The 25,264-nt window shown below is 40.0% G+C and overlaps 1 protein-coding gene across 1 annotated transcript in view; it reads right to left on the bottom strand.

Moving 5' to 3' along the window:
• Positions 1-11,016: 11,016 nt before the first annotated feature.
• LOC138633114 (metabotropic glutamate receptor 8-like) overlaps positions 11,017-25,264 on the bottom strand; it is a 159,802-nt gene continuing 145,554 nt past the window's right edge. The window contains exons 9-10 of the mRNA XM_069719154.1: positions 16,120-16,366; positions 11,017-12,162 (exon numbers count right to left, since the gene is read on the bottom strand). Of these exons, the coding sequence (XP_069575255.1) occupies positions 12,113-12,162; positions 16,120-16,366 (297 nt within the window). The 3' untranslated portion in view covers positions 11,017-12,112. The remainder of the gene's footprint in view (positions 12,163-16,119; positions 16,367-25,264) is intronic.

Here is a 25,264-nt window from a genome sequence, read left to right as displayed (position 1 = left end):
AAACATGACCCTTTTTAATAATTCATAATTAGCACACACTTAAATACAGACAATTTGAATCAGGGGTTACAGATTAGGAGCGAATGATTTGATCATCCTGAGGTAAGAAGTACATGCCTTATTTAAATATCTGACATCAAGGGTCTGCTGATTTCAATTCGAGCATGTGGTGTCGTCAAGCCAGCATCTAAAGAGCTCTCTGGGGCATTCAGAATTTAAAAAAAATATTTTTTTTGTGGATTGCTTTGAATCCTCCAAATCATTTGAAATATATCATTTCCACTCTAAAAGAAAACACCCACAAGTGGCACAGAGTTCAAACAACCAGCAATTTGTTGGATCACCAAAGAGCAGACCGTTTGATGCAAAAGACGTCTCCAAGAACCCGAAAAATTTCAGCACAGGATCTGCACTTTACGCTTGGAACTGTTTGTGTCAAAATGCATGTGAAAGAGATTATTTCTGCTAAAAGGGGGAAACTGTGGCCAAGGGTGTACTTTCTGCTTTCAAAGAAGAACATTACATCCACTAATATTTCAATAAGGAGAGATCGTTAGGAGTGGAAAACGATTTATTGAAGTAATGACAGTTTGACTCAAAAGGTTTTGGCGGTTAGACTCCGGCAATGAGAGGTCGCTTCGTAGAGCGATGCCCCATGTGATGTGGGAGATAGGAGAGGATCCCCCGGAGCCAAGGAGAAAGACCTCCTACAGCATGAAGGAAAAACTCCCTTTTAACAGGAAAAAACGTCAGACAGGCTCAGAGGTGAGCGGTCATCTGCCTCAACTTCGAAAGTCAGTGGAGATTCCCAGGAAAACCAGATGTATCAGGTGGTGATAGGGAGGAGGAGGGTTGCACCTCAGGAGGTCTGAAATAAAGAAGGACAGAATTACTTCATGGCTAGTTTTATTGATCTATAGGGATGAGAAACTGGCTCAAAATCGTGGGCAGAGAGATCATTGGGCAAATATGGTCACGACAAGATTATGAATGAGTGATTTGACAGTGTCAGAAAGCAGAAGTGACGCAGAAGATAGCACAGCAGGATTCATTCATGAAGGTGGAATTAAACCACGACACAAGGTTAGAGAGCTTCATTATAGAACTAACCTAGAAACTTATTTTTTTTGTTGATTAAATGATTTCAAAATATACAATTTTTCTTGTGTTCAAGTTTATCACCATTGTCTGCAGGCACTGTTTCAAAGAGGATCAAATGTTTTTCTCGTCCAAATATGTAAAAAAAAAAAAAGTCCAGAATTCCCATGGGATGTCCTAAATTTTTCACATGACTGTATGTCTCTCACTTTGTACAGTATGCACTGTGGGAATATTGTATGACAGCAGTACAGCGAGCACATGGTGTCTCAGAGCAGATCATTCAGGGTGAGCAGTGAACTGTGAGCTGACCGATCTCCTAATCAAGACCACTGAACGTGTCGCTGCAGCACACCTGGGACTGAACCCACCTGCAGCCAATTAAAATCTCAAAAAGAAGCTGTGACCTCCCTTCAACACACACACACACACACACACACACACACACACACACACACACACACACACACACACGCGCGCACGCACACCTCAGACCCTCAGAGCTATGAATCGATATCTGGGAGGATAAAAATAAACTTTGTTCATGCATCAGGATCCATCAGAGCTGACAAGAGGTGAAATCAGTCGACACCATGACGGGAAGCTTTTTGTGAAAAGGCAGGATAAAAAGGAATCAATAGTCATATTATTAATATAAGAGCTAATGAAGCCTGCAGCAGTTGCACTTCAATTATATATACAATAAATATTGATTCATGAAGATGACAGTATCTGAGCAGAATCCTGCTTTCATCAGCTGTCTGGAGGTGTTTAACTTTTTAGCTGCTGCAAAAATGAGTAAAAAGGCGATCTCCACTGCTTTTAATATCCCATGTTTCCATATTGTCTTCAGTTTCCCACAGAGCCCTCTCCTATGACAACACACGTAATCATATATCAGATAATCATCTATCAGATCGTGTAATCTAGTTTATAAAACAAATTACCCTATTCTTTTAACAGTTTTATTTCCATGAATTGGCATTTCAGTATAAATGATGTATTAGTCCACCTGTGGTGATTCTTTTTGTATTGTAACTATACAATTCAATAATCACAACTAAATATGTTGATTGTACCACTTTTCAAATTATGTCAAAACTACTGTCAGTCCCACAGTCACTGTGATCTAGAATTATATAACAACTAGCACAGCCAACAGTGTTTCTGAACATTTATGCTTTTGTGTCTTTCTAAAATAAAAATTAGTATTTTTACACTTAAGCACGTGAATCATCCTCCATGTCTTCATGGGCTTATTTTCAGAAACATAGCAAACAAACAAAACATGTTCTAAACTAGTGTGGATTCTAATGTGATGTCGCTTAAGGAGCCTATTATATGATATAATGATATAACAAATGATATAATTTTGCTGGATGAACAAAAATCCATGGTATGGAATTCTTAGAGGAATTTTAAGCCTTACATAATGACTTCCATGTGTCAACAGAGGAGGAAGTTGACATCACATCTGAGAACTTGTTGGTGTCCGTCACTTGGGGCTGACAGCTTCTCACCACTGGGGTTCAGCAGTCCTACACTGTCAAGTTTTGTGAGCGGGGGCCAGAGACATGCCAGATCTCCTGCGTCTCAACATGCAGCCTCCGTCCATCTCTCCCAACAGGCATCGATGATGAGGTAGAGTTTAACATATTAACACTGTCAGTAACATTATACAGAAGGACCGCAGGGACCAGACTTCCCACAGCACAAATCTCATGTGCACCTTAATGACAGGCACACAGGGTCGGTAAAACTTTGTGGAGTTTTGAAGATTCAATCCAATCCAATTTAAAAAAAAAAAAAATGTATTGCACCAAATCACAACACGGGTTATTTCATGGCACTTAAATGCCGTAAATAAAGTTCTTACAGCAGAACTTTACATCATACAGAGGAACACAACAATTTAACAATTCACACATAAGCTAGGAGGGAAAAACTCCCCTTTAAGGGAGAGAAACCTCCAACAGAGGGAAGAAAAAACGACCTTTTAACAGGAAGAAACCTCCGACAGAGGGAAGAAAAAACGACCTTTTAACAGGAAGAAACCTCCGACAGAACCAGGCTCAGAGGTGGGCCACCTGCCTCGACCGGTTGGCGTGAGGCCCACCAATGTGGCGACAAACTCTAGATTTGTCCTTGTATGCCCTCTATGAGCTATCACTACATAGTCACACCTGTTTACTTACCAGTCAAGAAGAAGCATTGCAAAGTTCATCATTACATCAGTAATCACTCCCCAAAAGCTTTGCTCCAGTGATTGAAAGCAAAACTAAATGCTAACTGTTGTTTTGCTTCCAATTTGACATACATTTCAGCCACTGAAATGATGTTGTTTGTTATAATGAATTGTTCCATTCACCTTAACAAGGTTAGAATATGCTAAATCCTCTTCCTCTCATGTTGGACTGCAGGCAGACTGGATACTGTGATTTTGTTCCACAATTTGTCCCATATTGTGGATTGTGATTGTGATTATTGAGTTGTATCTTAAAATTGCCAAATGTTGTGATAAAATTGTAAAGTTGGCAAAGTTGTTTCCTTCCTGCTCACTGTGACTGTTTAAATACAACAAAACTCTTAGTCTTTTCATACGTTTCTGTTATATGTTGATTTAAAACTGCTGTACTGTGTTATCATCTATACTGACATTTGAAATGATGGATTACAGACAAGGTAAATAAAGACAATCATTTGTTTGGTTGTTTAATGCCTGACAAAAGGCAAAATACTACTACATGATTGGTTTGCTGTCAATCAAATAAATGTGACTGTAAATGACGGGACAACCCAAATGAAGAAGGTATGAGGAGTGAAATTTCATAGCACAAAGCTGGTGAGAGACTTAGAGCACAGTTGCTAATATATGCCATTTAAAATGGATGTTCATTAATTTGAAGGGGCAGATTCCTGTTGAAACAATGTTTCTTCTGGTGCAGCTCTGGACCTTGAGTCAAACTGTAACGGATCCATGTGCCTCCTGTCGATATTAATCACATAAAGTGTGATGGTTTTCAACATTCTGCCATTTCAGTATAAAACTAATTCGTGTTCCCTTGGTGTTTTATAACAATTATAGTCTATTTGAATTGATCTGCGGTCCCCCCTCTTCCTATGAGAAGAACACAGATCCGTTAAAACAATGTAAACTTTTCAGAGAGTAATTGGCCCCGTAGCCACCTACAGCCGCTGGATGAAAGTGCTTAGTAATGAAGAAAACCTACATTGTGTCTGTCAAAGGGCCAATTAAGCTGATGGTGCAGAATTTCCCATCGGTGTCAGAACTGATTTACCAGTGATAAGATCTGGAGAGGAGGAACCTGCTGGAGTCTCTATTATCTGTCAGAGAAGATACTGATGACTGAGCTTGGCCAATAAAACCCTTTGTCTGTCACTGAGAGAGTGACTGAGTGATCAAAGTTACACTATTGATCAACTGAACTGAAATTACACCACTGAACACCTGAATGACGTGCCCTTTCCTGTGCCTAAAGTAAAAGCTCATCTCCTTTCGTCTTTGTAACCACTTAGCCCAGTACCAGTAGGCCCACAGAGAGAAATAGGGAAAGCAGAGAGAAACCCCGACGTCCCAGTGTCCTCGACGTCTTCCAAGCTTCACCCAGGCCAATTAGGTGATATCATGTTTCAGGCAGTTTGTGAGCCGGCCTCAAAGTCTCGTTCCTGGTAGACCTCCAACAGGACGCGGCCAGAGGTCATCCTAATCAGGCGCACCAAACCACTTCAACTGGTTCCTCTCAATATGGAGGAGTAAGAGCTCTACTTTGAGTTCTTCCTGGATGACTTGAACCATTCAAGGAGAGTGGTGGCAGCCACGATGCGAGAAAACTAATGTCAGCTGCTTGTAGCCACGATCTTCTCCTTTCTGGTATTACTCAGGTTTCGTGACATAGGAACACTAAGTGTAGGGATGTAACCATTATTTAATTGTTGTGTCTTGGTGGACCCCTGCTGCTGCTGGGAATGAAGTCCAAGGACTGGTGACTGGGGGAAGCTGGATGTCAGGGTGAGTTACTGAGGAAGGTTACAGGGGTCCTCCAGCAAGCCGGTGTGGTGAAGCAGTCATCGAGCTGATGAACAGGTGGGTGGCCGACTCAGGAGGTGAGGATATCAGAGAGGAGACGCTAAAGAGTCTCAGGTGAGTAAGTAGGCACAGGCAGGTTGGTAGCCTTGGGTGTCTAAGAGCTAACGGGCTAGCAGGAAGGTGCAGCAGGAATCCTCAGGGAGACTTTCAGGACAACAACGGACGGACGGCTGACAAAACTCTGACTTGAGGCAATGCAGAGAGAACAGGAGTCAGGTACAAAGATACGTTTCAGGCCTGGACAAGTAGTTCTTCTAGGTGATCTGAGTCATGGTACCGCGAGGCTAACAGAATGATCTGATGAAGGTGGAAAGTGAAAGACCAGGGGTTTATATACTGCTCACAGGTGATTGGTGGAAATGCAGTGCAGCTGTGTCAGCTGTCCGGAGGAGTCAACCAAGGAGGAGCCTGCAGGAAGTAAACACCAACAACCCACGGCCATAAAAAAACAGACCAACACAGGCACCACATATGGACAATGGGAAAACACCATTTTGTGATTTGAATTAGATAACAATAAATGACACGGCTACGGACCGGAACAGTCCCTTAATGTTCCTACTGTTTCCGTATAGATGTCCTCTGTGACTCCTTTATTTAGAGCAGTCAATCACAGATGTCAGGCATGTTGACAAACATCCTTTTTATATCATCAAATAACTAATTAGAATCAGCCTTTTTAGAAAAATGAATACCTGAACCAAAATCATTGTGATAAGAAGTACTTAACATAAGTTTGATTTTTTGTTTTGTTAATCTTATATCTCATCCGCTAACATGGAAGGGGCGGGGCTTATGATCTACACTGGCAGCCACCAGCGGGAGATCAAGATATTATGGCTTAATATGATCCATCATGTTGTCAATCTTCACATACAGCTGAGACAGGAAAGCCATACAGACATGATTTAGGCTTAGACTTTATTAATCCCAGTGGGGAAATTTAGTCCTCAGAGCAGCATAGAAACGCAAAAAGGTAGGTAGGTAGGTAGGTATATACTTTATTAATCCCCGAGGGGAAATTTTTGCACACAATAAGAAAACATTTACAAATACTTACACATAAAATAAGACAAGATAAAAATAATTATTTTAGAAAAAAAACAAGAGCAATGAACACACACACATTAGGCACACAATTCACTTACATATGGATGCTGACAAGAGACATTTATCACAGCGATATTATTTCAATGTGTTTCACATTGTTGTTAAGGACTAGTAATAATGTTAGTTTAAAATAACATTATTACTAACATCACCTGTAGTTTATGTAAAAACATTCAGGTTTTATTTTTAGGTACTTCATGAGAAACATATTAGGGATCCACAATTTATTTTTCAAGTAAACATTATGCATCAACCCACCTGAGAAATGTTTGACTGTAACTTTCTACCAAACAACAAAACAAACTTACAATTTTTTTTTGTAAAACTCAATATTTTTTTTTTTTAATTTTTATTTTCAATTATAATGTATTGTACATATTTTCTTTTCAATACAGGGATGTTTTAATGCTGCTTTAAATACAATTTTGGCAGAGAAATAATAAATCCCTTATTTCTTAAATAGACCAGACCTCCTTAGAAGCCAAATTTAGGAATTGAACCTCTGTTCAGCATTGCAGAAAAAGGCACCAATACAGAAACTCTAACCACCATGATATCCACCACACCCTGAATACATTTAACATTTGTCAAAAATGTTTGAACTGCAGTCTAACTTTGTGGGACTTTTTTCTCTTCTGCAATGTAGAATATATAGATATATTTTTTTTAAATTTAAATTTATATTTTAGACACCTCATCGGGCTGAATTTAATTTCCCTTTTGTTGATTATTTTGGCAGTGTCCATCCTAGAGCTGATTACTTCCTGGCAGTCGCTTCATAGATACAAGCAGTGTTTTCTGCCAACCTGCTTGGCTGAGTCCTTCTCTGTGGGAACAGATTCAGACTGCTCTGTCACATTTCTGTTTTCTGATGTTTCTCCTTCAGGCTGCACCCCTCGCTTGTGTCAACAGAATTACTGCTGATTATTACCGATTATTGTTCATTGATGGAGTTGACACACCCTCCACAGGTTATTAATCATATTCTTTCTATCGAGCTGAATTCATTCACTGGTTTACATTGGGGGTCAGTTATTCTTAACACCAACAGCTGCTAAAAAAAAACCCTCTCTTTCACGATAATGAGCTTACTAATGAGTTTGCAATGCTCTTTGTGTGGTTTTCTTTACTTTCTGATAAGGAAACAATAATATTCTTAAAAGTAGCTGATAAAATGCTGAGGCTCCTCCACTTTCTCATTTGCGTTCTACACTCTAATAACGCAGCTAGAAGCAGGGCGCGGGAGCGAACGGATGTTCATGCTACACAAGCTCTCCAGATATATCACTGCTTTTCTACAAAGACAAAAACATTGCGTGTATGATTAAGTCATTTAAACTCTTGATTTAATAATTTAGAAAGAAATTTCCCCTCGGGGATTAATAAAGTGTATAAAATAAAAAATAAAAATTATGTTCTTGCACCAACCCTAGCTTTTTACAACCGATTTAATGTCAAACTAGAGAAACTGCGGTAATATTACATTGGACTCACAGAAATGAGTCAGGTGCTGAGGATGTACCGGTAGGTTCCCTCCTGCTCCTTGCACATCACTGTGGTTCTTACCACTTGCATGCAACAGGAGTAGACTGAACGTCTTGATCCACCCTCGTGTATCCAGTGCTGAGGCAAGCATGTGAATTAATGGGCACGCTGAATGATTTGCTCAGCTTGGTCAATGAGTGATAAGGAAGAGATACTACCACACTCTCAGTTTCTGGCTTTGACATAGACATATGCTCCTCTGGCCTCTCAGTAGTTTTTATTGTAAGCACATTTCTTCCATCGTGTACACAATTTTGAAATATCATCAATATGGTTGTAACTTTGATGTCTCATTTTTCGTCCCTCTCTCAGCTGTCCATCTGTAAGAGGTCACATGAGTTCAATTTCACTGAAAGAAAACCCCTCTGAAATGGTTTTCCTGTTTTTTCATTTGGGATTTGAGCTCCACATCTTGTGTTTCAGTAAATCTGTGAGAAATTTGACTGAAAGTTTTGACAGAAAAAGGAGCTTTCCCATTTAACGTCATGCATTAGGAACCATGAGGGCTGTACATTGTGGTAGTTTGGCAGATGAGAAACTCTACATAGAAAGTTATAAATGAAATGAAACAGAAACTGGAGGACAAAAACAAAGACCTTTTTAATTAAACTGAGGAACAAGAGAGCACTGAAGGACGACAGCAGAGAGACTCAACAGCATGAAACCAGAGAGCAGACAGAAGTGGGACAGACATCATCCTGCAGTTAATGGGTCGCTTTGGGATGATGATGTCAATATTCATCAGCCACCACTTCATCTGAAATTGGAACAGAACAGAACAGAACAGAACAGAACAGAACAGAACAGATCACCTCATTAAATGTTCTGTCTAAACTATGAATTATTCTGAGTGTCATCACTATGGGAGGAAAGTTTGGGCAGTTACTGGCAATAGTTTCGGCATTTTAAGTTAGCTGAAAAGATTCATACCACTCTCATGTCTATCAACTTGAGCCAGCAGCTCTCAGGAAGACACCCAGCCTGGCTCCCCCCAAAGGTAACCAAATCCACCTACCAGGATATCTAAACCTCCCATCGTGTTTGTTTAATCTGTACAAAAACCAAAGCGTAAACATGACTACATATGTTATGGTTATGTGCGACTCTTTTTGTCTGCCACCTCACTGGTTGCCTGGGAACTGCTAAGAGCCAAGAATAGAAACAAGACTTGGAAAAACTCTCACTAGAAAATATTTGTCAGCGCTAATCTAGATGTTACCAGTGAATGTTGCCATTGACCTTCTTTCTCTAAGTTGCATAAGTCAAAAGCAGTGTTCCTATGTTCAAGGTGCAGCTAACACCTGCAACATTCAAAATGGCTCATGTTTCACTAACAAGATGCTCATGGGATGCTGCCACACAATATTTTGGTAAGTTTAATGGTTGGACTCATGGTGCCATATTGTAGCTAAAGTAACTAAGATTAGAGCATGAGCGAAATGGTCCATGTTTGTAGTAAGTTAGTGTTTGCGTCGCTCTTTATTTGGAAAGTTTTTTTCTCCAAACAGAAAAAAATGGCGATTGGAAACTCTAGACTTGATACCGGTTCCAATACAAACCAATGTGTAACATCACACCTTGCCATAATGGTAGAAACACTGACTGTGTCTGGAAGTTAAAGGTAAGTAACAATTCCTCTCAGTCTTCTGAGTAGACACCCCAAATCAGGATATACAAACTGATTTTTTTTTTTTTACAAGGCTGATTTTTAGACAGTTGAGCCTGAGAACAGCAAACACCGAATCAAACAACCCGGTATCACAGCAAAGCATGAAATAGATACATCGTCCACTACGGCAAAACATCAGATAGTCACACTTTGGGCTCAAGAAAAACGTTGTCACCTCCTGGATTCAAACCTCATCGTCCCGCATGGCAGTCTGTTCTAATACTTCCAAAAAATGTCTTTTGTACTTGATTTCAAAACCTCTGTTGCGGGCGGGACCTTGGTCACATTATCCCGCGTCACATGACATTTACGTGCGTGTAAGTTTCACACTTTTAAAACGTGTAACTTTCACCCCTAGACAGCCCAAAATATTGCGACCTCACGTTGCACGTGGACGGGCGTGTCTATTTCACCCTGGGTTGGATCAAACAGTTAAACCTGCACAGAATTTCAGCTGAGCTGTTTCATCTTCACTGTCTTCTTCAGTCTGGACACAGACGTTCTTTTCTTTCAGCTGGCTACAAATGTGAGAAATGAGAGAGCCGTCTGGGGAAATAAAAGCACGATGCCTGGAGGCTCCATCACTCAGTGTCTACCTGTTCTCTTCTTCTTTTCTGCCAGGACATGCAGAAATATTCATTACATGCATGAGGAGTTCTCTCTGGCAGCTTGTATTGATCCGACCTCTCCTGTTCCACAGCACATATTGATCACATCGACTGTGCTGAGTTTCCTGCCAGACTCAGGTTTGTATGGTGTTAAAGGTCAAATCCAGTGTGGATGGAGTTACTGTTTAGTTCCTGCTCTGCAGCTTTACCATGTGTGGACATTTACTATTTGCTCCTGGTTTTTCTGTTCTATCATATCCCCACTGACATCTGCTCTTCACACATGAAAATTATCCTCTCCAATTAAAGCAGAAATCACCTTTAAAGTATTGAACTTGTTGGTTCGTGGATAGAACATGTTTCAATAGACACAGATAATTTGCTTCACTTAGCTCATTTTGTGTAGAACAGATGATTTCAGATGATTTTTATGTTAGACTTTGGCCCAGTAGTTCTTGTTTGCGGCAACAACCACTAGGATGGATCTGTGGGGAGTTATGTATCGGTCAATACGATGTCATAGGCCATAGGAAAAGCTGTGGTACATACCTGTACCACAGGTACCACCGGATCAGTTTGATCTTTAACAGAGACAACAAATTCAGAGTTAATTTTGACTGGAAACACCACAATCAGCGGATTGGCTCACAAAGTGAATTTTTGTGTAGTTGTCAAAGATAAATTTTGTGAACTTTGACCAATCATAGACTTTATGACAGGACTGACCTTTGAGAGAAGACAACTGAGGAGGGAATTAATCATTTTAGACAGATCACACTATCTACTTTAATACAGGACTAAAAACTACTCTAAAACAATGCAGCATGGTCAGAATGGGAGATTAAGATATATAACTTGATTTAATTCATGTACAAGTCATTATTGTCCTGTAAAGTGAATGAATCAGCTTTCATAACTAGCAGCCAAGCTGCTAAATGATTTTAGCAAACTAGTGGTTGGCTAGTGTGCTTATCAGTTATCACTAGTGAACCACCCATGGCGTCTCTGATTTGTTCCGAAATTCAAATATGTCTCCAGCTGTGCTCGTTGACAACTGTTTCCCTGGTTTGAAATAGAATCAAGAGCTTTTGTAGTCAAATGAGGGCCTCGAGGGACGAGGGACATCAATAATCATACATACCTGGTCTCAAAGTCTCACACTGAGGAATCAACCGCGTCAGAACAGCACCAACATGTTCTGCTTCCACTGAGAGGACGACAGCGATCTAAATAGAATGGAGAAACAAGGAGACACAAAACCCCCAAACCCATAACAAAACAACAAGAATTCACATTTTCTCCATTTATTCGTATCTTCTATTATTCAATCTTTCCTCTCTTTAAACAGACTCAACCATGGCACCAACTTGTGAAACATTCCTTTATTATAAATAGATCATTTGTATAAAAAGGGGCATGCTTCAATTCAACCATGGCATTTAGACATTTCACAACCAAAAGCTACTGATCAGTTAGCCAAAAACAGCGACGGACTTAGAACTCATCTCATAATGCAGGTTGACAGACAGACAACATGAGACAATAATCAGAAAATTTCACAACCACAATCAAGTTTTTTTTTTCTTTTTTAAAACGCACAATTAGAATAACAACAAATATGGTTGGTCCCTTCAATTTGTTTTTTGTATAACTTTTGAAAGACTTTTTAATGTTTACATTTTTTTTTTTTGTCTTTGTCTCTCAGGTTACCGTTAGCTTGCTTTTGCTTATGGTTTTTAGTTGTGATCATCTCAGGTTTTTTGCACCTTTGCAGCCCGTTGCCTGCTGTATGTAAACAGAAAAACACCACAGATGTGTTGGTTCAGTTAATCAGTCGCTCTGATCCTCTGGTCCTTCAGCCTGTTCAAAAGAACTCCTTTCTGTCACAGCCTGTGGTAATGTCTTCTCTTGATTCTGACGGAAATCGGCTAGTTAAGTGTCCCAGGAGATCCTCGTGTTGAAGGTCCTGTTTCTTCACATGGCGTGGTTGGTGTAGCTGACATAGGTGGTTTTTGTTGGCGGCACTGAGGAGAGAACAGAAAATAGCAGATTGTAAAAGCTGCTTAAATTAATTTATCTTATTTCCCTGCAATTTAAACAGTCTTCAGATTTTCACTTCTAACAGCCAAATTCCAGCAGACTACATATTCTGAAAAGGTCTGATCCATATTGTACAGATTGCGATTGATTGACACTGAGTTTTAGATTTGGGATGAATTTCACTCCGATTGGTTGTCATTTAATGTTTAAACGCCTAATGAATAGTGCTAAACATTCAACAGTCTAGCTCTTGGACAATAAGATAGATTTCCAAAAGGTTCAGATTTTGTCTTTGATAGACTGTTGGCAGTTTGAGCAGTTCGACAATCTGGTCTCCCACATGGCAGCTATCCAGAGATCTGTTCACAACTCCAGTGAGCTTGTTTTAATATTACTGGAGTAGCATTTTCCTGGTCATGGTCTGACGTCAGCTGCATTGATGGAACTGTACTTCGCTGCAGAATAGACAGATGGTTGGGCATCTGTGGGTCCACATTCTTCTGTTTAGCTTTTTGCCATCCTGTCATACTAGAGTTACTAAAATAGCTTTCAGTCTGGGCTGACTGGTCTTGTTTGACTAGACTTTATTGGTACTTTTAAAAACTGATTTGGGGTGTTCATGTTCATTGTGCGCATTTATTGACCAGCTAATGGATCTCTACACTGTGTGCATAGTAATCATATAGTTTATTCATCAGAAGAGGCTGATCAGAACATGTAGGCGACGGTCTCCAACCTTTTGTTTCTCTCAATACTTTGACAAAAGGAAAGAGTCCATCAGCTACACACTGGTGTAAATCTTGACGGCGCAGGCAGTGCAATGCACACTGTGACGGTTCGTGATATAATGAAGATCAGACAAAGCTCAGGCACAGCCGAACAAAGCGGAGGAAGCCGTGATGGATATACTATAAATACGCCATTCCTACCATATTCACTTATGGTTTCAGTCATAACTTATTTAATGTATTTATATTTGTCTTGTCTTTGTCTTGTTAAAATGTTCCAAACATTTTCCAAAATGTTTTATTTAAAATAAAGTTCCACTCATCACTTAGGCTTATTTTATTTTTTGCTTTGTTTTCAAAGGTTATGAAGGAAAACGGCATACTGCTTATTGGTTTGTCCAATTACTTTGCTCCCTGTCATTTGTGAGAACTTGCGTCAACGTCATAGCTAAAAAAAAATTCTCAAAGGATCAACTTTTCAGCAAGAAGTTTGGTGGATGACAAGACGTTAGCTCAAGCTGATACAATTTTATTTAAGAAACAGAACGGGACAAGAAAGACTCAGTGGATTGGCTATACTCTCAAAAGTCTGTGTCAAGCAGAGCCAGGAATTTTGACTTGAGCATTATTGTCAGTGAGTTTGCTGAACGCAAGGCCCGTAAGATGAACTTCTAATGGGTGAGTGCAGGTTTCTGTTTGTTATGAAGTGGGATCAGATCAGGGATTTAAATCTGTGGCAATGAAATTGTTCCCTCTCATTTGTTGGAAAATGCGCATCGACTGTAATCTGTGTAGTAACATTTTGCCGCCACATCATTGATGATAAATGATGACTTCAATAACATACGTAATCAGGCGTCGTCATACAATTATTCTGTGTTGGACTATAATGAGTAGCTGTGCTTTCTTTGATGGCTATAAGGAAGGACTGTTAGATTAGTGCTGATATAACTGCCGTTTTGGCCAGCCTTGATCAGTGCCATGGACAGCGGCTTAAACTGATCAATGGCTGGTTTGCAGGCTGGGAGTTGCATTGTGTGTTGCCTCAGTGGAGAGATGGAGTTGTCTACTTTATCTGGATTGGTTGTACGTTGATGTGGGTGCCTGTGTGCACTCACAATAATGTGCTTACATCGTGGGTGTGGGTAGGGCCCCAGAAAATGATTTGCACCGGGGCCAATCCCTACCTTGTTACACTACTGGTTACTCGTGTTTAGTAACATTTATTGACACAGCTGAGCTCCACCCAAACAAACTGATACTCAAAAAATACAAAATGACAACAACAAAACACCACAAGTTTTGGTCACTGCATCAACAAGAGGTAAAACGTAATCAACCAGGAGTCAGTGGACGGACAGAGAAAGTTGAAGGAAGTCATTCACATCTGACGCCATCTTTGAACAAAGACAAGACAGGTGATAGTCAAATGCTGTGGCATCAGGTATTATGCTCAGTTGCTGTTAAGGAGCTTGGATATTTGTTAGTCGAGTTGTCTTATTGGATACATGAATATTCATCCTAAATGAATATAAGGACAAGCTGAGTCTTTGGGATTCATCTGTTCAAAGTGAAACACGGCAGAATAAAAGAAGTTGAGCCTCGTATAAGGTAGAGAAAGTGAAAGAGATGTGAGAGCTGCTTGCTTGTTTATTAATAAAGCAGATCATTTCAGTCAGCACATTTGTGATGAGTAAACAAGTCGACGTCTCCCACTTTTCTGCTGACAAACCGAGAAGCAGCTTTGAAGTGTTACTCTGAGCTGTTAACAGTTTTGCCTACAATAGATCTCCACTCAGATGACGTCTAAATAAACTCAAGTGATTTCCTGTTAAATCCTCTTTAGTGGAGGGACTTCATGGCTGCGACTTTACCCCCAGATGGCAGAATTTACAGACAAACTGACAGAGAATAATTAACTCTAATCACTAAAAAAATATTTTTTTCTCGACCATAAGCGCTTAGTACATAATTGTAAATACTTCAACTACAATTTAAAGGAGCAGTCCTGCATTTAATTACATCTTCTTGTTTTTCAGAGCCATATTTTTACACCAGAAAGCTGTGTCAAACAACAACAAAACAGTGAGGCTTATGAAGCATTCATAGCCAGCAGGGATGGCATGAATAGAAAACTATGAACCGGTGGAACAATATGCTGTAACAGGTCAGAATCACAGTAGCTTCATTTCATACACGGCAGGACTTACAGGATTTGTTGCTATTGTCTGGTGTGATACACCACAGGACACCTTCAGAGATCTGAGAGACTCCTATCCCCGTGGGTTGGAGGTATTTTGGTGGCAAGTGTTTGAAGAAAATCACTGATTCAAAAGTTTGCTGGAGCTGGTGTTGTAATTAATATGATTTTTACCGGTATAAAGGTGAGCACTCACCAACAAGTCTAAGAAAGGTGAGCCAACAACTAGCAAAGAAAGAGTGAAGTGTTTCATACATATGACAATTGGCAAGAACGTGGGGGGAAACGGTATGCAAATGCCGACCAAAAAGCTGATGACATCAAAGGGCCGAAGAGATGGGAATATAGGCGCGGTATGGTTTTCCCACTGATGCTGCTGAGTTCATGGCATCTGATAGACAACTGATATTATCAAAAGAGAAAAAGATCAACGACGTAGTTTCGAAGTGCAATAAAAGTTCTATATTCAGGATGTGTATTTCTCATGAAAGATTGGTCAAAAAGTCTAGTCTGTATTATAATCCGTTCTACACAAGCAAAGGACCAACATCTTATTGTTTTGGGTTATTAGTGTGAACTATGTGCTCAAACGTATGTGGACAGCCATTTTAACTAGTTCAGCTGCATCAGGAAAATCTATTTTAACAGACGCATCTTTGGTGGTTTCAACTCAAAACTTCTAGGACTTAAAGTATCTGACGCTAACGACTTGATGCCAGATGCCACAGACAACCTTCAGAGATCTTGTGGAGTCCACGCAGAGTCAAATCCAGCATTCAGCCATGTATTCAGCTTTAGAAAAGATCAATCTGAAGATCTAACTGACTTTATAAGTCACACTGTGAAAAGAATCCAGCCTTTAAACCTGTCAGTTTGTCAATTATCCGTTCTGCTAGAACTTTTGCTTAAAGTTTTTTTCTTAAATTTGTCATGTAAAGAAATACTTTTTAAGGAACATAAGCATAGTGACCATCATATTAAAAATCAGATTGTGTGATATCAGACCCACTCACCGCTGGCCTCCACGCCCTCACACAGCTCCGTCTTCACTTCGCCGTTGGGCCGCTCGGCCGCCAGCTGCGACAGCTTGCTGGTCATGGTGGCGGCGGTGACGATGGCCTTGAAGCTGCGTTTGCGTTTGGGCACGTTCTGCTCGGGGTGGAAGATGATGATGTAGACCTTCGGCATGTAGAGCATGCCCAGAGAGACGGAGGCGCTGAGGCTGAGGGACACAGTTAGCGTGGCCGTTTGGATGTACATCTAAGGAGGAAACAGAAGAGACAGATGATAGTGAATAGCCAATGATAGCGGTCGACGAGATTCAGCGTGAGAGTAGGAGATCGTCTTTCACAAACTTACTGTTTAACTTCATGTTAACTTTCAACTGTGGTGTGTCAGAAATTCTGAATCTTCAGTTCTGGTGCATTGTAAGATTCACACATTTAGCATTCAGACGGGAACAAATGATCTGTTCTAAAAAAGTAGCAACACTCGGATGAATGTAACGAAGAGACAATACAATTCATATTCAAAATTTGTCTGAAAATATTTTCTGAGGAGAAAAATTAACCTCAAGGATACACTGATTTCTGCTTTAATGACACTGCAATGTAAACATGTTTTTTTTTTTTTTTACAAGAAAACTCCACAGGGTACATTTGATTTGTATCAAATTCTGGAATCACTAACTCTGATCCTCAAATTTCTCAGAAACGGACTTATTTGAATTACTAATTTGTTGCCTAAAATGTTATAATTTACATTTGGGTAAATTCTGTAAATTCTGAATTTTAGTCATTAGCTGTAGTGCCACTTCATCTGTTGTTTTTGTTTGTTTGTTTTTTTCACATAAGGATTTCAGCTGACTGCGTTGAAACCCCTTTTGGCTCATCACATGCAGATAAGGCTGTGGAGCTGATGTTTTTTTTTTTTCAAGGTTTTACAACTGCAAATTAAACTCAACACTTCCAGAGTTTTCACAAAAATATTACATTGAGAGGCAAAGCTGCTGGAAGAATTTTCATCTGGAAAGTCTGCACAGAAAGTGCTGAGTTTTGGTAAAATTAGCTGAACACTGAAAAAAACAAATGGCCAAAAGAAGTACTGGAAAATAATGAGTGACTGAAAACAGTGTGTGGAGTAGGACTTGCTTCTCTTCTTATACTGATGAATTTAGTGCTAATGAAATGTATATTATACTGAACTTACTAAGGCAACAGGTTCACTTGGAGCAAATGCTACATATATATAAGCAACAAGTTAGAACCAAAAATTTGAAACAAATATTAAATTGATCAAATAAAGCCTTACTTCTAATTAAACCTAGTATTAAATAAAGACTTGGATCAGTCTAACACTGAGGTAAATAAAACTACTTCTGCACAAAGTACACTGTGATACATTTATTCATGAATTCCAATCTTTTAATCCACTTGCAGTGCTTCCTCCTCTCACCTTGTTAACTGTGAGCTGAATAAAGCTGTTGGAGTTCCATCATGTAAGCAGCTGACTATCATTACTGCTGATAATCCTCGGTCTTTAAAGACGAGCGTCAACAGAGCAGAGAAACACCAGCACTCCGTCCTCATCTCTGTTTGACATGACGACCCTGAAGGCATAATTAGGCTCCGCGCTGCGTTTATGACCCACCACGAAACTATTGATTATGTGCTCTTATCGTTGTCTGCAGTGTTGTTACTGACAACATTCACGTAGACCTGAGAACTGATCTACTGTCGCATCCTGAGTCTCCCTTTAAACTTGCAAATTTAACATCAACACCATCACTTTTTGAAATAAAATGAACTTTGATAAAAATATTAAAACAGACTGTTGACTGGAACTGCATCTGCTACCTGATGGTAGCGTTGTTCTGTATGTTGGTTGGCCTGCAGCAGGCAGTGCCCTCTTAAACTGTCTAAAAGTGGCCCTCTGCTCAATGACGTTTCATATAAATGTCACATGGTTTGGATGTTTAACCTTCTCTGCAGAATGATGTATATTCTGAGTTTGAGACTGCAGGGCTGAATTCAGCAGTAATTAAACAATAGAATATAAAGATGGATGAAATACCACCACTTCCACCCACTGTATAAAAGTGAATGTTGCAAAAAAAAAGAGTTGCTGCCGTTTCATGCTGGTCACATCATTTATAACCGGCGTCTGTGCAGCGGTGACCAGGGGGGTGGAGATGTGGTATTGAGGGCTGCAGTACACACCCCTTGACCTTCACATAGCCCAGGTGCTGCAGTCTTGATGTGAATTCTCACTGTACGTACTATATGCTTATCACTTTTGACGTAAAAATAATTACTGTTAGTTGTCTTGCTGGCTAGCTACAAATGTCGTGCATCCATCTTTACTTAAAGTCTGTAAATCCTCAACTCAATCCACCCATGGCTGTATTGCTCATAGAGCTACTTGTTTTGATACAATGAGCAGTTCATGAAGGTTAATACCAGAATATAATCTACCAGGTGTAAGACTCCTAATTCTATTTGAATGTTGTTTTGTGTCCACTGGATGCGACTGCATCATGTTGCATCAAGTTTTTCAGACTTCCAGGAGTCCGTCTGAAGACACATATCTATACTGTTGTGTTTGCAGTTTACTTGTTTTAATGAATTTGAGGTTAGAACAGCCGAAAGCTGCAAATGAAGGGCTCCAGTCACAGAGCTGGGGTCCTTCAGTACAAACTGGAAGTACAAAGAATCTTTTCCAACTGATGTACTAGAGTTGAAATGAGATGCAGCCTCGACAAGTGGACATCGGGGGTAAAACGGAGAGAGCCTCCGTGTGCTCTCAGCTGTGACAGGAAGCATCAAAGTGTAGTTTGTATTCTCTCTTGTCGCCACTGTTGATGCTGACAAAACAAATTTTGGGATGAAAACCTGTCTTCTGCTACAGCAGAAATATAACGACTCAGCTGAGTTATCAGAGAAAGAAAGCAGCTTGTTTCAAGCTCACTCTACCACACACACACACACACACACACACACACACACACACACACACACACACACACTGACCATGCAGAGCTCAACCAGGTAGCGCAAACCTCTGTTTCATCCACCCGCCCTGCACCATCTGTCAAAACACACCTGTGCTCATGCTCCCAACACACAACACTACCGCTACCCACAGCTTGGAGACCACCCATGTTGCTATGGCAACTGCTTCAAGTAGGTTGAGGCCCGGGTTAATGGCCCCTCTGACTGAGTGTCAAACTGATAGCAGGGATTCCTCAGCGGGACTCTGCTCAGCCACCAGGACCGAGAGGAAGGAAGGAAACATGGCGACAGATGGATCCCTCCCCAAGAGCCGAAAAACAATGCTGGCAGTGATTCCAGGGACACATGAAGGAATCATTATGAAAATGTATGACAGACACCCAAGCATATAGTCATTTGTGGGCCTGAGAGGAAAAAAAAAGCTCTGCTTCAAACTGTGATTAAAAAAACCAACAATCCGAACAGTTTGAAGGTCAGAGCAGTTGGATGACATGTTTTAGGAAGGATTTGAAGAGAAAGGTAAGGAAACGTAGAACGGCTGACTGACAGAAAACCACTGAGTCAGACGACGAAGAAAAGTGGAGATAATGTGAACCTTAATGTAATGCCAGTGTTCAGTCTTGCCGAATACAATGGATTCCTTCACCTTTGAGAAAGCCCTACCCTTAAGACCCTACCCTTTCTTTCCTCAGCATTAAACTCATGGTCTGGGAGTATTAGGCAGTACGTGAACAGTTGCTTATTCTTTCAAATATATTTGACGCTGAAGAAATGGCAATTGACAAGACAACTCGGCCAGAGCATCTCTTCAATACAACCTTGTGGGACACTTGAGATCAGAAGTGGTGAGTACTCATACCAACAGTGGTATGGACAAACCATGAAGTGGCAGAGGGGCATTGGGGAGGGTGTGCTTGAACATGTCTGACCCACAAGCTCCCCAATTTGCAAATTACTGCTGCTAATGTCTTGGTGCCAGAAACCAAAGGGCTCTGTAGAATCCATCCCTCGGTGGCTTGGAGGACCTACAACATACTAAGAGGGAGTGGTTATAATGTTTTGGTTCATCCGTGTAATACTACGGTAGTAGTGCTTGTTGTTTAACAGCTGATTGGGTACTCTCTCTCTCTCTCTCTCTCTCTCTCTCTCTCTCTCTCTCTCTCTCTCTCTCTCTCTCTCTCCTATCTATCTATCTATCTATCTATCTATCTATCTATCTATCTATCTATCTATCTATCTATCTATCTATCTATCTATCTATCTATCTATCTATCTATCTATCTATCTATCTATCTATCTATCTATCTATCTATCTATCTATCTATCTATCTATCTATCTATCTAATTATCTATATCTATCTATCTATTTATCTATCTATCTATCTATCTATCTATCTATCTATCTATCTATCTATCTATCTATCTATCTATCTATCTATCTATCTATCTATCTATCTATCTATCTATCTATCTATCTATCTATCTATCTATCTATCTATCTATCTATCTATCTATCTATCTATCTATCTATCTATCTATCTATCTATCTATCTATCTATCTATCTATCTATCTATCTATCTATCTATCTATCTATCTATCTATCTATCTATCTATCTATCTATCTATCTATCAGGCACGCCACACAATATAATTGTCATGTCAAGACATGCAGGTTGGATAGTGCATAATTAGCATGATTTCTCCACAACAAAGTTACTCAATAGAAGCTCTACTGAAGGCATTATGGCACAAAGTAAGCCTCTACAAACAAAACTAGCTTTATCAACAAATAACATCCTCATCTACAGTTAGCAAGGCTATTCAACCTCTCCCCTCATCATCAAAACAAACCACATGCCGAGAACAAAACAGCAAAACGGGATGTGACAGGTTTATCGGTAACATGGTCTCGTGTAATTAGGCTATCAATCATCGTACTTCTCTGTATCAGTCTAATACAGTAGATGTTACTTAAGTTATCTGAATTTGTACACACAGTGGGTGTTAAACGCATCTGGAGAGGTGGATTAAAGGGTTATTATTTGGATGTTTTTGGAGAAATGGGTCTAAAAATGTGTCCGAGGGATTGATTAAGCCACAGCGAGTCATCCAACTTTAAATCCCCTTCAAAGGCAAATTTGAACTGGAACTGGAAGTTTGGGCAGCTTATAAAGAGTCCTGTGTGTCTGTGTGACCTGGGGGGCACCTTTCAGCCTGATCAAAGAAGAACTAGTTAAAAACTCTGGACTATTCGCTCAGACTCCAGCCGAGTTCTGAGCCGAACTTGAACGGCAGATCTTTAATATGAACGTCAGCAGCAGGTCAGAGCTGAGATGAGAACCGGTGGATGAACCAGACAGTATCATAATCACAAGATTATTGAATAGAATTAGCTCATTATTCATTAGTTTGATGGAAATTATGATGTGCCGGGTCTGATGAATAAACATTAACACTGGCACTTCCCTACATCTCTGCAGTTTAATCACCTTCTTAAATTTGGCCCTTTTACTCAAACAAAAGAACACACTGTGCCTCAAGCAGAAAGAGTTTATGGAATTTTTATACGTTAATCTTACGTTAAAATCCAGATGTTCCTGCACTTTATCTGTCATTTAATGGAGTAGATCTGAGGAGCTTTAAACCCTCATTAACAGCAGAAATCAGTATCATCAAGTTCTTTGGGAAAAGCACTAAGCGTTGATTTGTCTGCACATCTCTGCAGTCAAATATGTTCCCATCAAATGACCATAAATCATTCAATGCAGACTATTTATTTTCTGTTTTTGTCATCTGATTAGTTACATGATCCCTCCCTGGCTCTCCACAGGCAGACATATTAAGTTAGCTTCTTTCCAATGCATTAAAATGCTGGAGGCAGTGCTGCTGCTGCTGGAAATCAAACCCTCTGTGTTTTCATAGACACTGAGGAAAGATGCTGTAATTTTAGACCAGCCAACAGTTCCCCAAAATTCTTAACCCCTTCCACCCTGGAGGTCCCTGTACTCAGAACCAGACTATCTAACTGTTATTAAAATGCAAACCGCCGCCATTTTTCAAAGGTCGCTCAGGTCCAATGAAGAGGCCACCTGGCACGAATGTGATAAAAATGGATGTAGCATTTAAAACAAGTTGGAAAAAAACATCAGTTTTTAGTGACAAACTGTTATAAGGCTATTATTTACTCTCTAATTTGCAGTTTTTATTAGCTGAAAATAAAAAACAAAATAAAAAAAAGCCCAAAGTTGTTCAGTTTGTCCTTAAATTTGAATTTTGGGATGTTCTTTTCAGGTAAAAGGTTTTGCCTTTAGCCTCTTGCCTGTCTGGTTCAACGCCAAAATGTATTACATGTACCGTCATCACTTACTGAGCTCTCATTTGAGTTATATATAAACCGAAAGGCAATTTAGACATTACGTGACATTGCCTTGTGCTCTTGAATATTATAAATTGTATTTTGATAATGTACCTTAAAATACAAACTACTCTAATGTAAAAACAGGTTGAGTCCATTTGATTCACAATTTTTTTGGAGTTAGGATTATGCAAATTGATAATATTGTTTTGTAAATATTTTGCAGATATTGATATTCAGCCCATTCCTGCTCATCATTCTGCTATCACTGCTGTAAACTATGTTCCCTCTGTTTGGCCCAAAAGGACAAACAAACAAAAAAGAAACAAAAAGCCATCCGTAGATTCCTAAACAGCAGCTGGTCACTAATAACTGTGGTTGGTATTGAGTTCCTTTCCACGAGTCTGACGCTTATGAAGAAAATAAGCAGTAGAGCAAAGCTAATTGCTAACTATGTGCTGATTTTTTTTGTTTTTTCTTTTAAGACAAGAAGGATAAATTGGTTGCAGTTAAAAAAAATGCCAGCAGAATGTTTTTATGTTGTTTGTGGACCCCAAGAAAAATACATCTCAGTCAGATATTTCTGCCTAGACTAAAATATTGCACTGACCAATACTGTGGTTCCCAATATCGTGCCTTCAAAATAATAAAAATCCTAAAAATCACAATTATAAATTTGAAATATAAAATTAGTTATTGTATATTTAGCCTGTATGTATTTCAGGATGGAAGTCTGATCTAAAGGTGGAGTTTTATTTTCCATTTTAATCTGGTGCCAGAGGCTAAAGCTTTCAAGAACACAATCATGACATCTTATTTGATGATTGTCACACAAATAATTGCAATTACCAAGTCTTTTTAGAAGCCTAATCACAATTTACTAATGCACAGACAACTTTTGAAGAAGAGTCCCATATTAACTGTGTTGTCATTGTCAATAAATGCCCATCAAAATGTCTTCAGTTGAATATTAAAGGTTGGCACATGTCCCAATCCATTTGTGACGTTTTGAGTAGCTCAGCACAAAGACTGATGGAGCACGCCATCCTTGCTCCGTTAAAAGAGAGAAAAAGTGCACCTTAAAACTCCAACTTAGTTTTATATACATCTCCGTGGTCTTTACATGTCATGTATTTAAATAGAAAACCTGGAGGTTATCTGGAGATATAAAATGCACAGGAGGAGGAGAGGAGGGTGTTTTTGTGTGATTTTCATAAATCCTGGCAGTATGAAGTGTTTGTAGACACTGACAATAACACTAATAATAGCACTCTTAGCATATTAATATGATAAAGTAGCTCATCAGCTGAGGTCAGAGGAGTTGGATTTCCCAGAGGAGCTGCTGTGGGTGGAGGCTGCATGTTAATCTGCTCCTGGATCCTCTGGCTGAATTTCAAAGCCCCGTTTGTTATGCGTGGAGACTCTCTCCCAGCGGCCCTGAATCCTCTCCATCTACCTGCCTGTGAATGTGAAAGCCTCCCGGGGCAGACGGTGCCGTGTTCAAGGCCCAGCCCCTCTGATGTGCTTATTAGTCATTCTCTGGCTTCTCTCTGTGTCTCCCTGAGCCGTGGCCGGCACAAAGCCAGCGCACAGTCTGCTGCTGCTGCTACTGTAAATGTCAGCTCGTAATCGTCCCGCTCCAGATTCACAGGCTGACCTAAAAGATCATCTGATTAGTTCAGGTCCCCCACATTTTGGCTCATTTGAATCCTCAGCTCCCTTTCAGATCAGGTCTTTTTTTCCTCAACAGAGCCATGACACGTACATACTGTAAGTGAGACAATCAATTCAGTGTGTTTGAGTTCACTGGTGAGACCACTTCAAACCAAAAAGTCACGATTTCACAGAACAATATGCACCCACACATCATAAGGGACAGAAGGGTGTATGATAAGTTCATTATACTGCAAATGACAGCCTCAACAGTAAACATATAGTTGAGGTAGAATTGATGGCCGAGTTGTTGCATTGTGTTACAGGCCACGCCTGTCCCTTTAAGCGAGCTGGCCGTGCGGGTCAACGTGTGCATTTGACGTACGTTTTTGGGTCAGGAAGTGAAGTTTGAGAGACATGTGAGTGAAGCTAATGTGTTAACGTTCCTATGGCATCACCAAGGTTATTACAGTATAGTATATAAAGAGGAAGGTGAATGTATGCAACACGGTTGGCAGCTAAGCCTCAGTGTTGTGCACTGTGTAATCTGCCCGAGGAAAGGGATAAATAAAGGCCCGCTTCATGCAAAGTTACAAAAGCCTCTCTCAAATGCTGCTCATCACAGCAGAGTAAATCTGAACAAGCAAAGCTAGTTACCAGCTACGAGCCAGGCTAAATGAGGCATATCTAGAATTACATCCAGAGGACTCCATACTCAGGTTAGGAGCTGTGCATCTGGGAAGAAAGGTAATGATTGGTTTGCGTTACATTTTGCAGCTGTACCTAATAAAGTGGCTGCAGAACACATCGTTTATTATTTGTAGCCGCATTGGTAAAGATTATGAATCTTCTTTTTGGTAAAAACATGCATTCAGACTTTGTTTTATAGAATAAAAGCAAAGTAAGCATATATTAGGACATCACTGGGAAGGATTTTATCTGAAGAGTGTTCTAAAGGTTCTGAGGTATTGAAGCAGGTTTCACAACCATTTGCTTCTTCCAGTGTGAAACATCTCCTTCTCATAGAGCTCATCAGCTTGTTTAATGTGCCCTGTGGAACTCTGGTCCACTCCTCTTCAATCTGTACGAAGTTCCTGGCTATTGGCAGAGACATGAACATGGTTTCGTATACGCCAGAG

This window comes from Brachyistius frenatus, unplaced genomic scaffold (assembly GCF_029030835.1).
Source record: "Brachyistius frenatus isolate BFR_SWC_R1_liver_20210118 unplaced genomic scaffold, ASM2903083v1 Contig_208, whole genome shotgun sequence".
Classification (NCBI taxonomy): domain Eukaryota; kingdom Metazoa; phylum Chordata; class Actinopteri; family Embiotocidae; genus Brachyistius; species Brachyistius frenatus.
The sequence above is the reverse complement of the archived record's forward strand: the minus strand, read 5'-3'. Positions and strand labels throughout refer to the sequence as shown.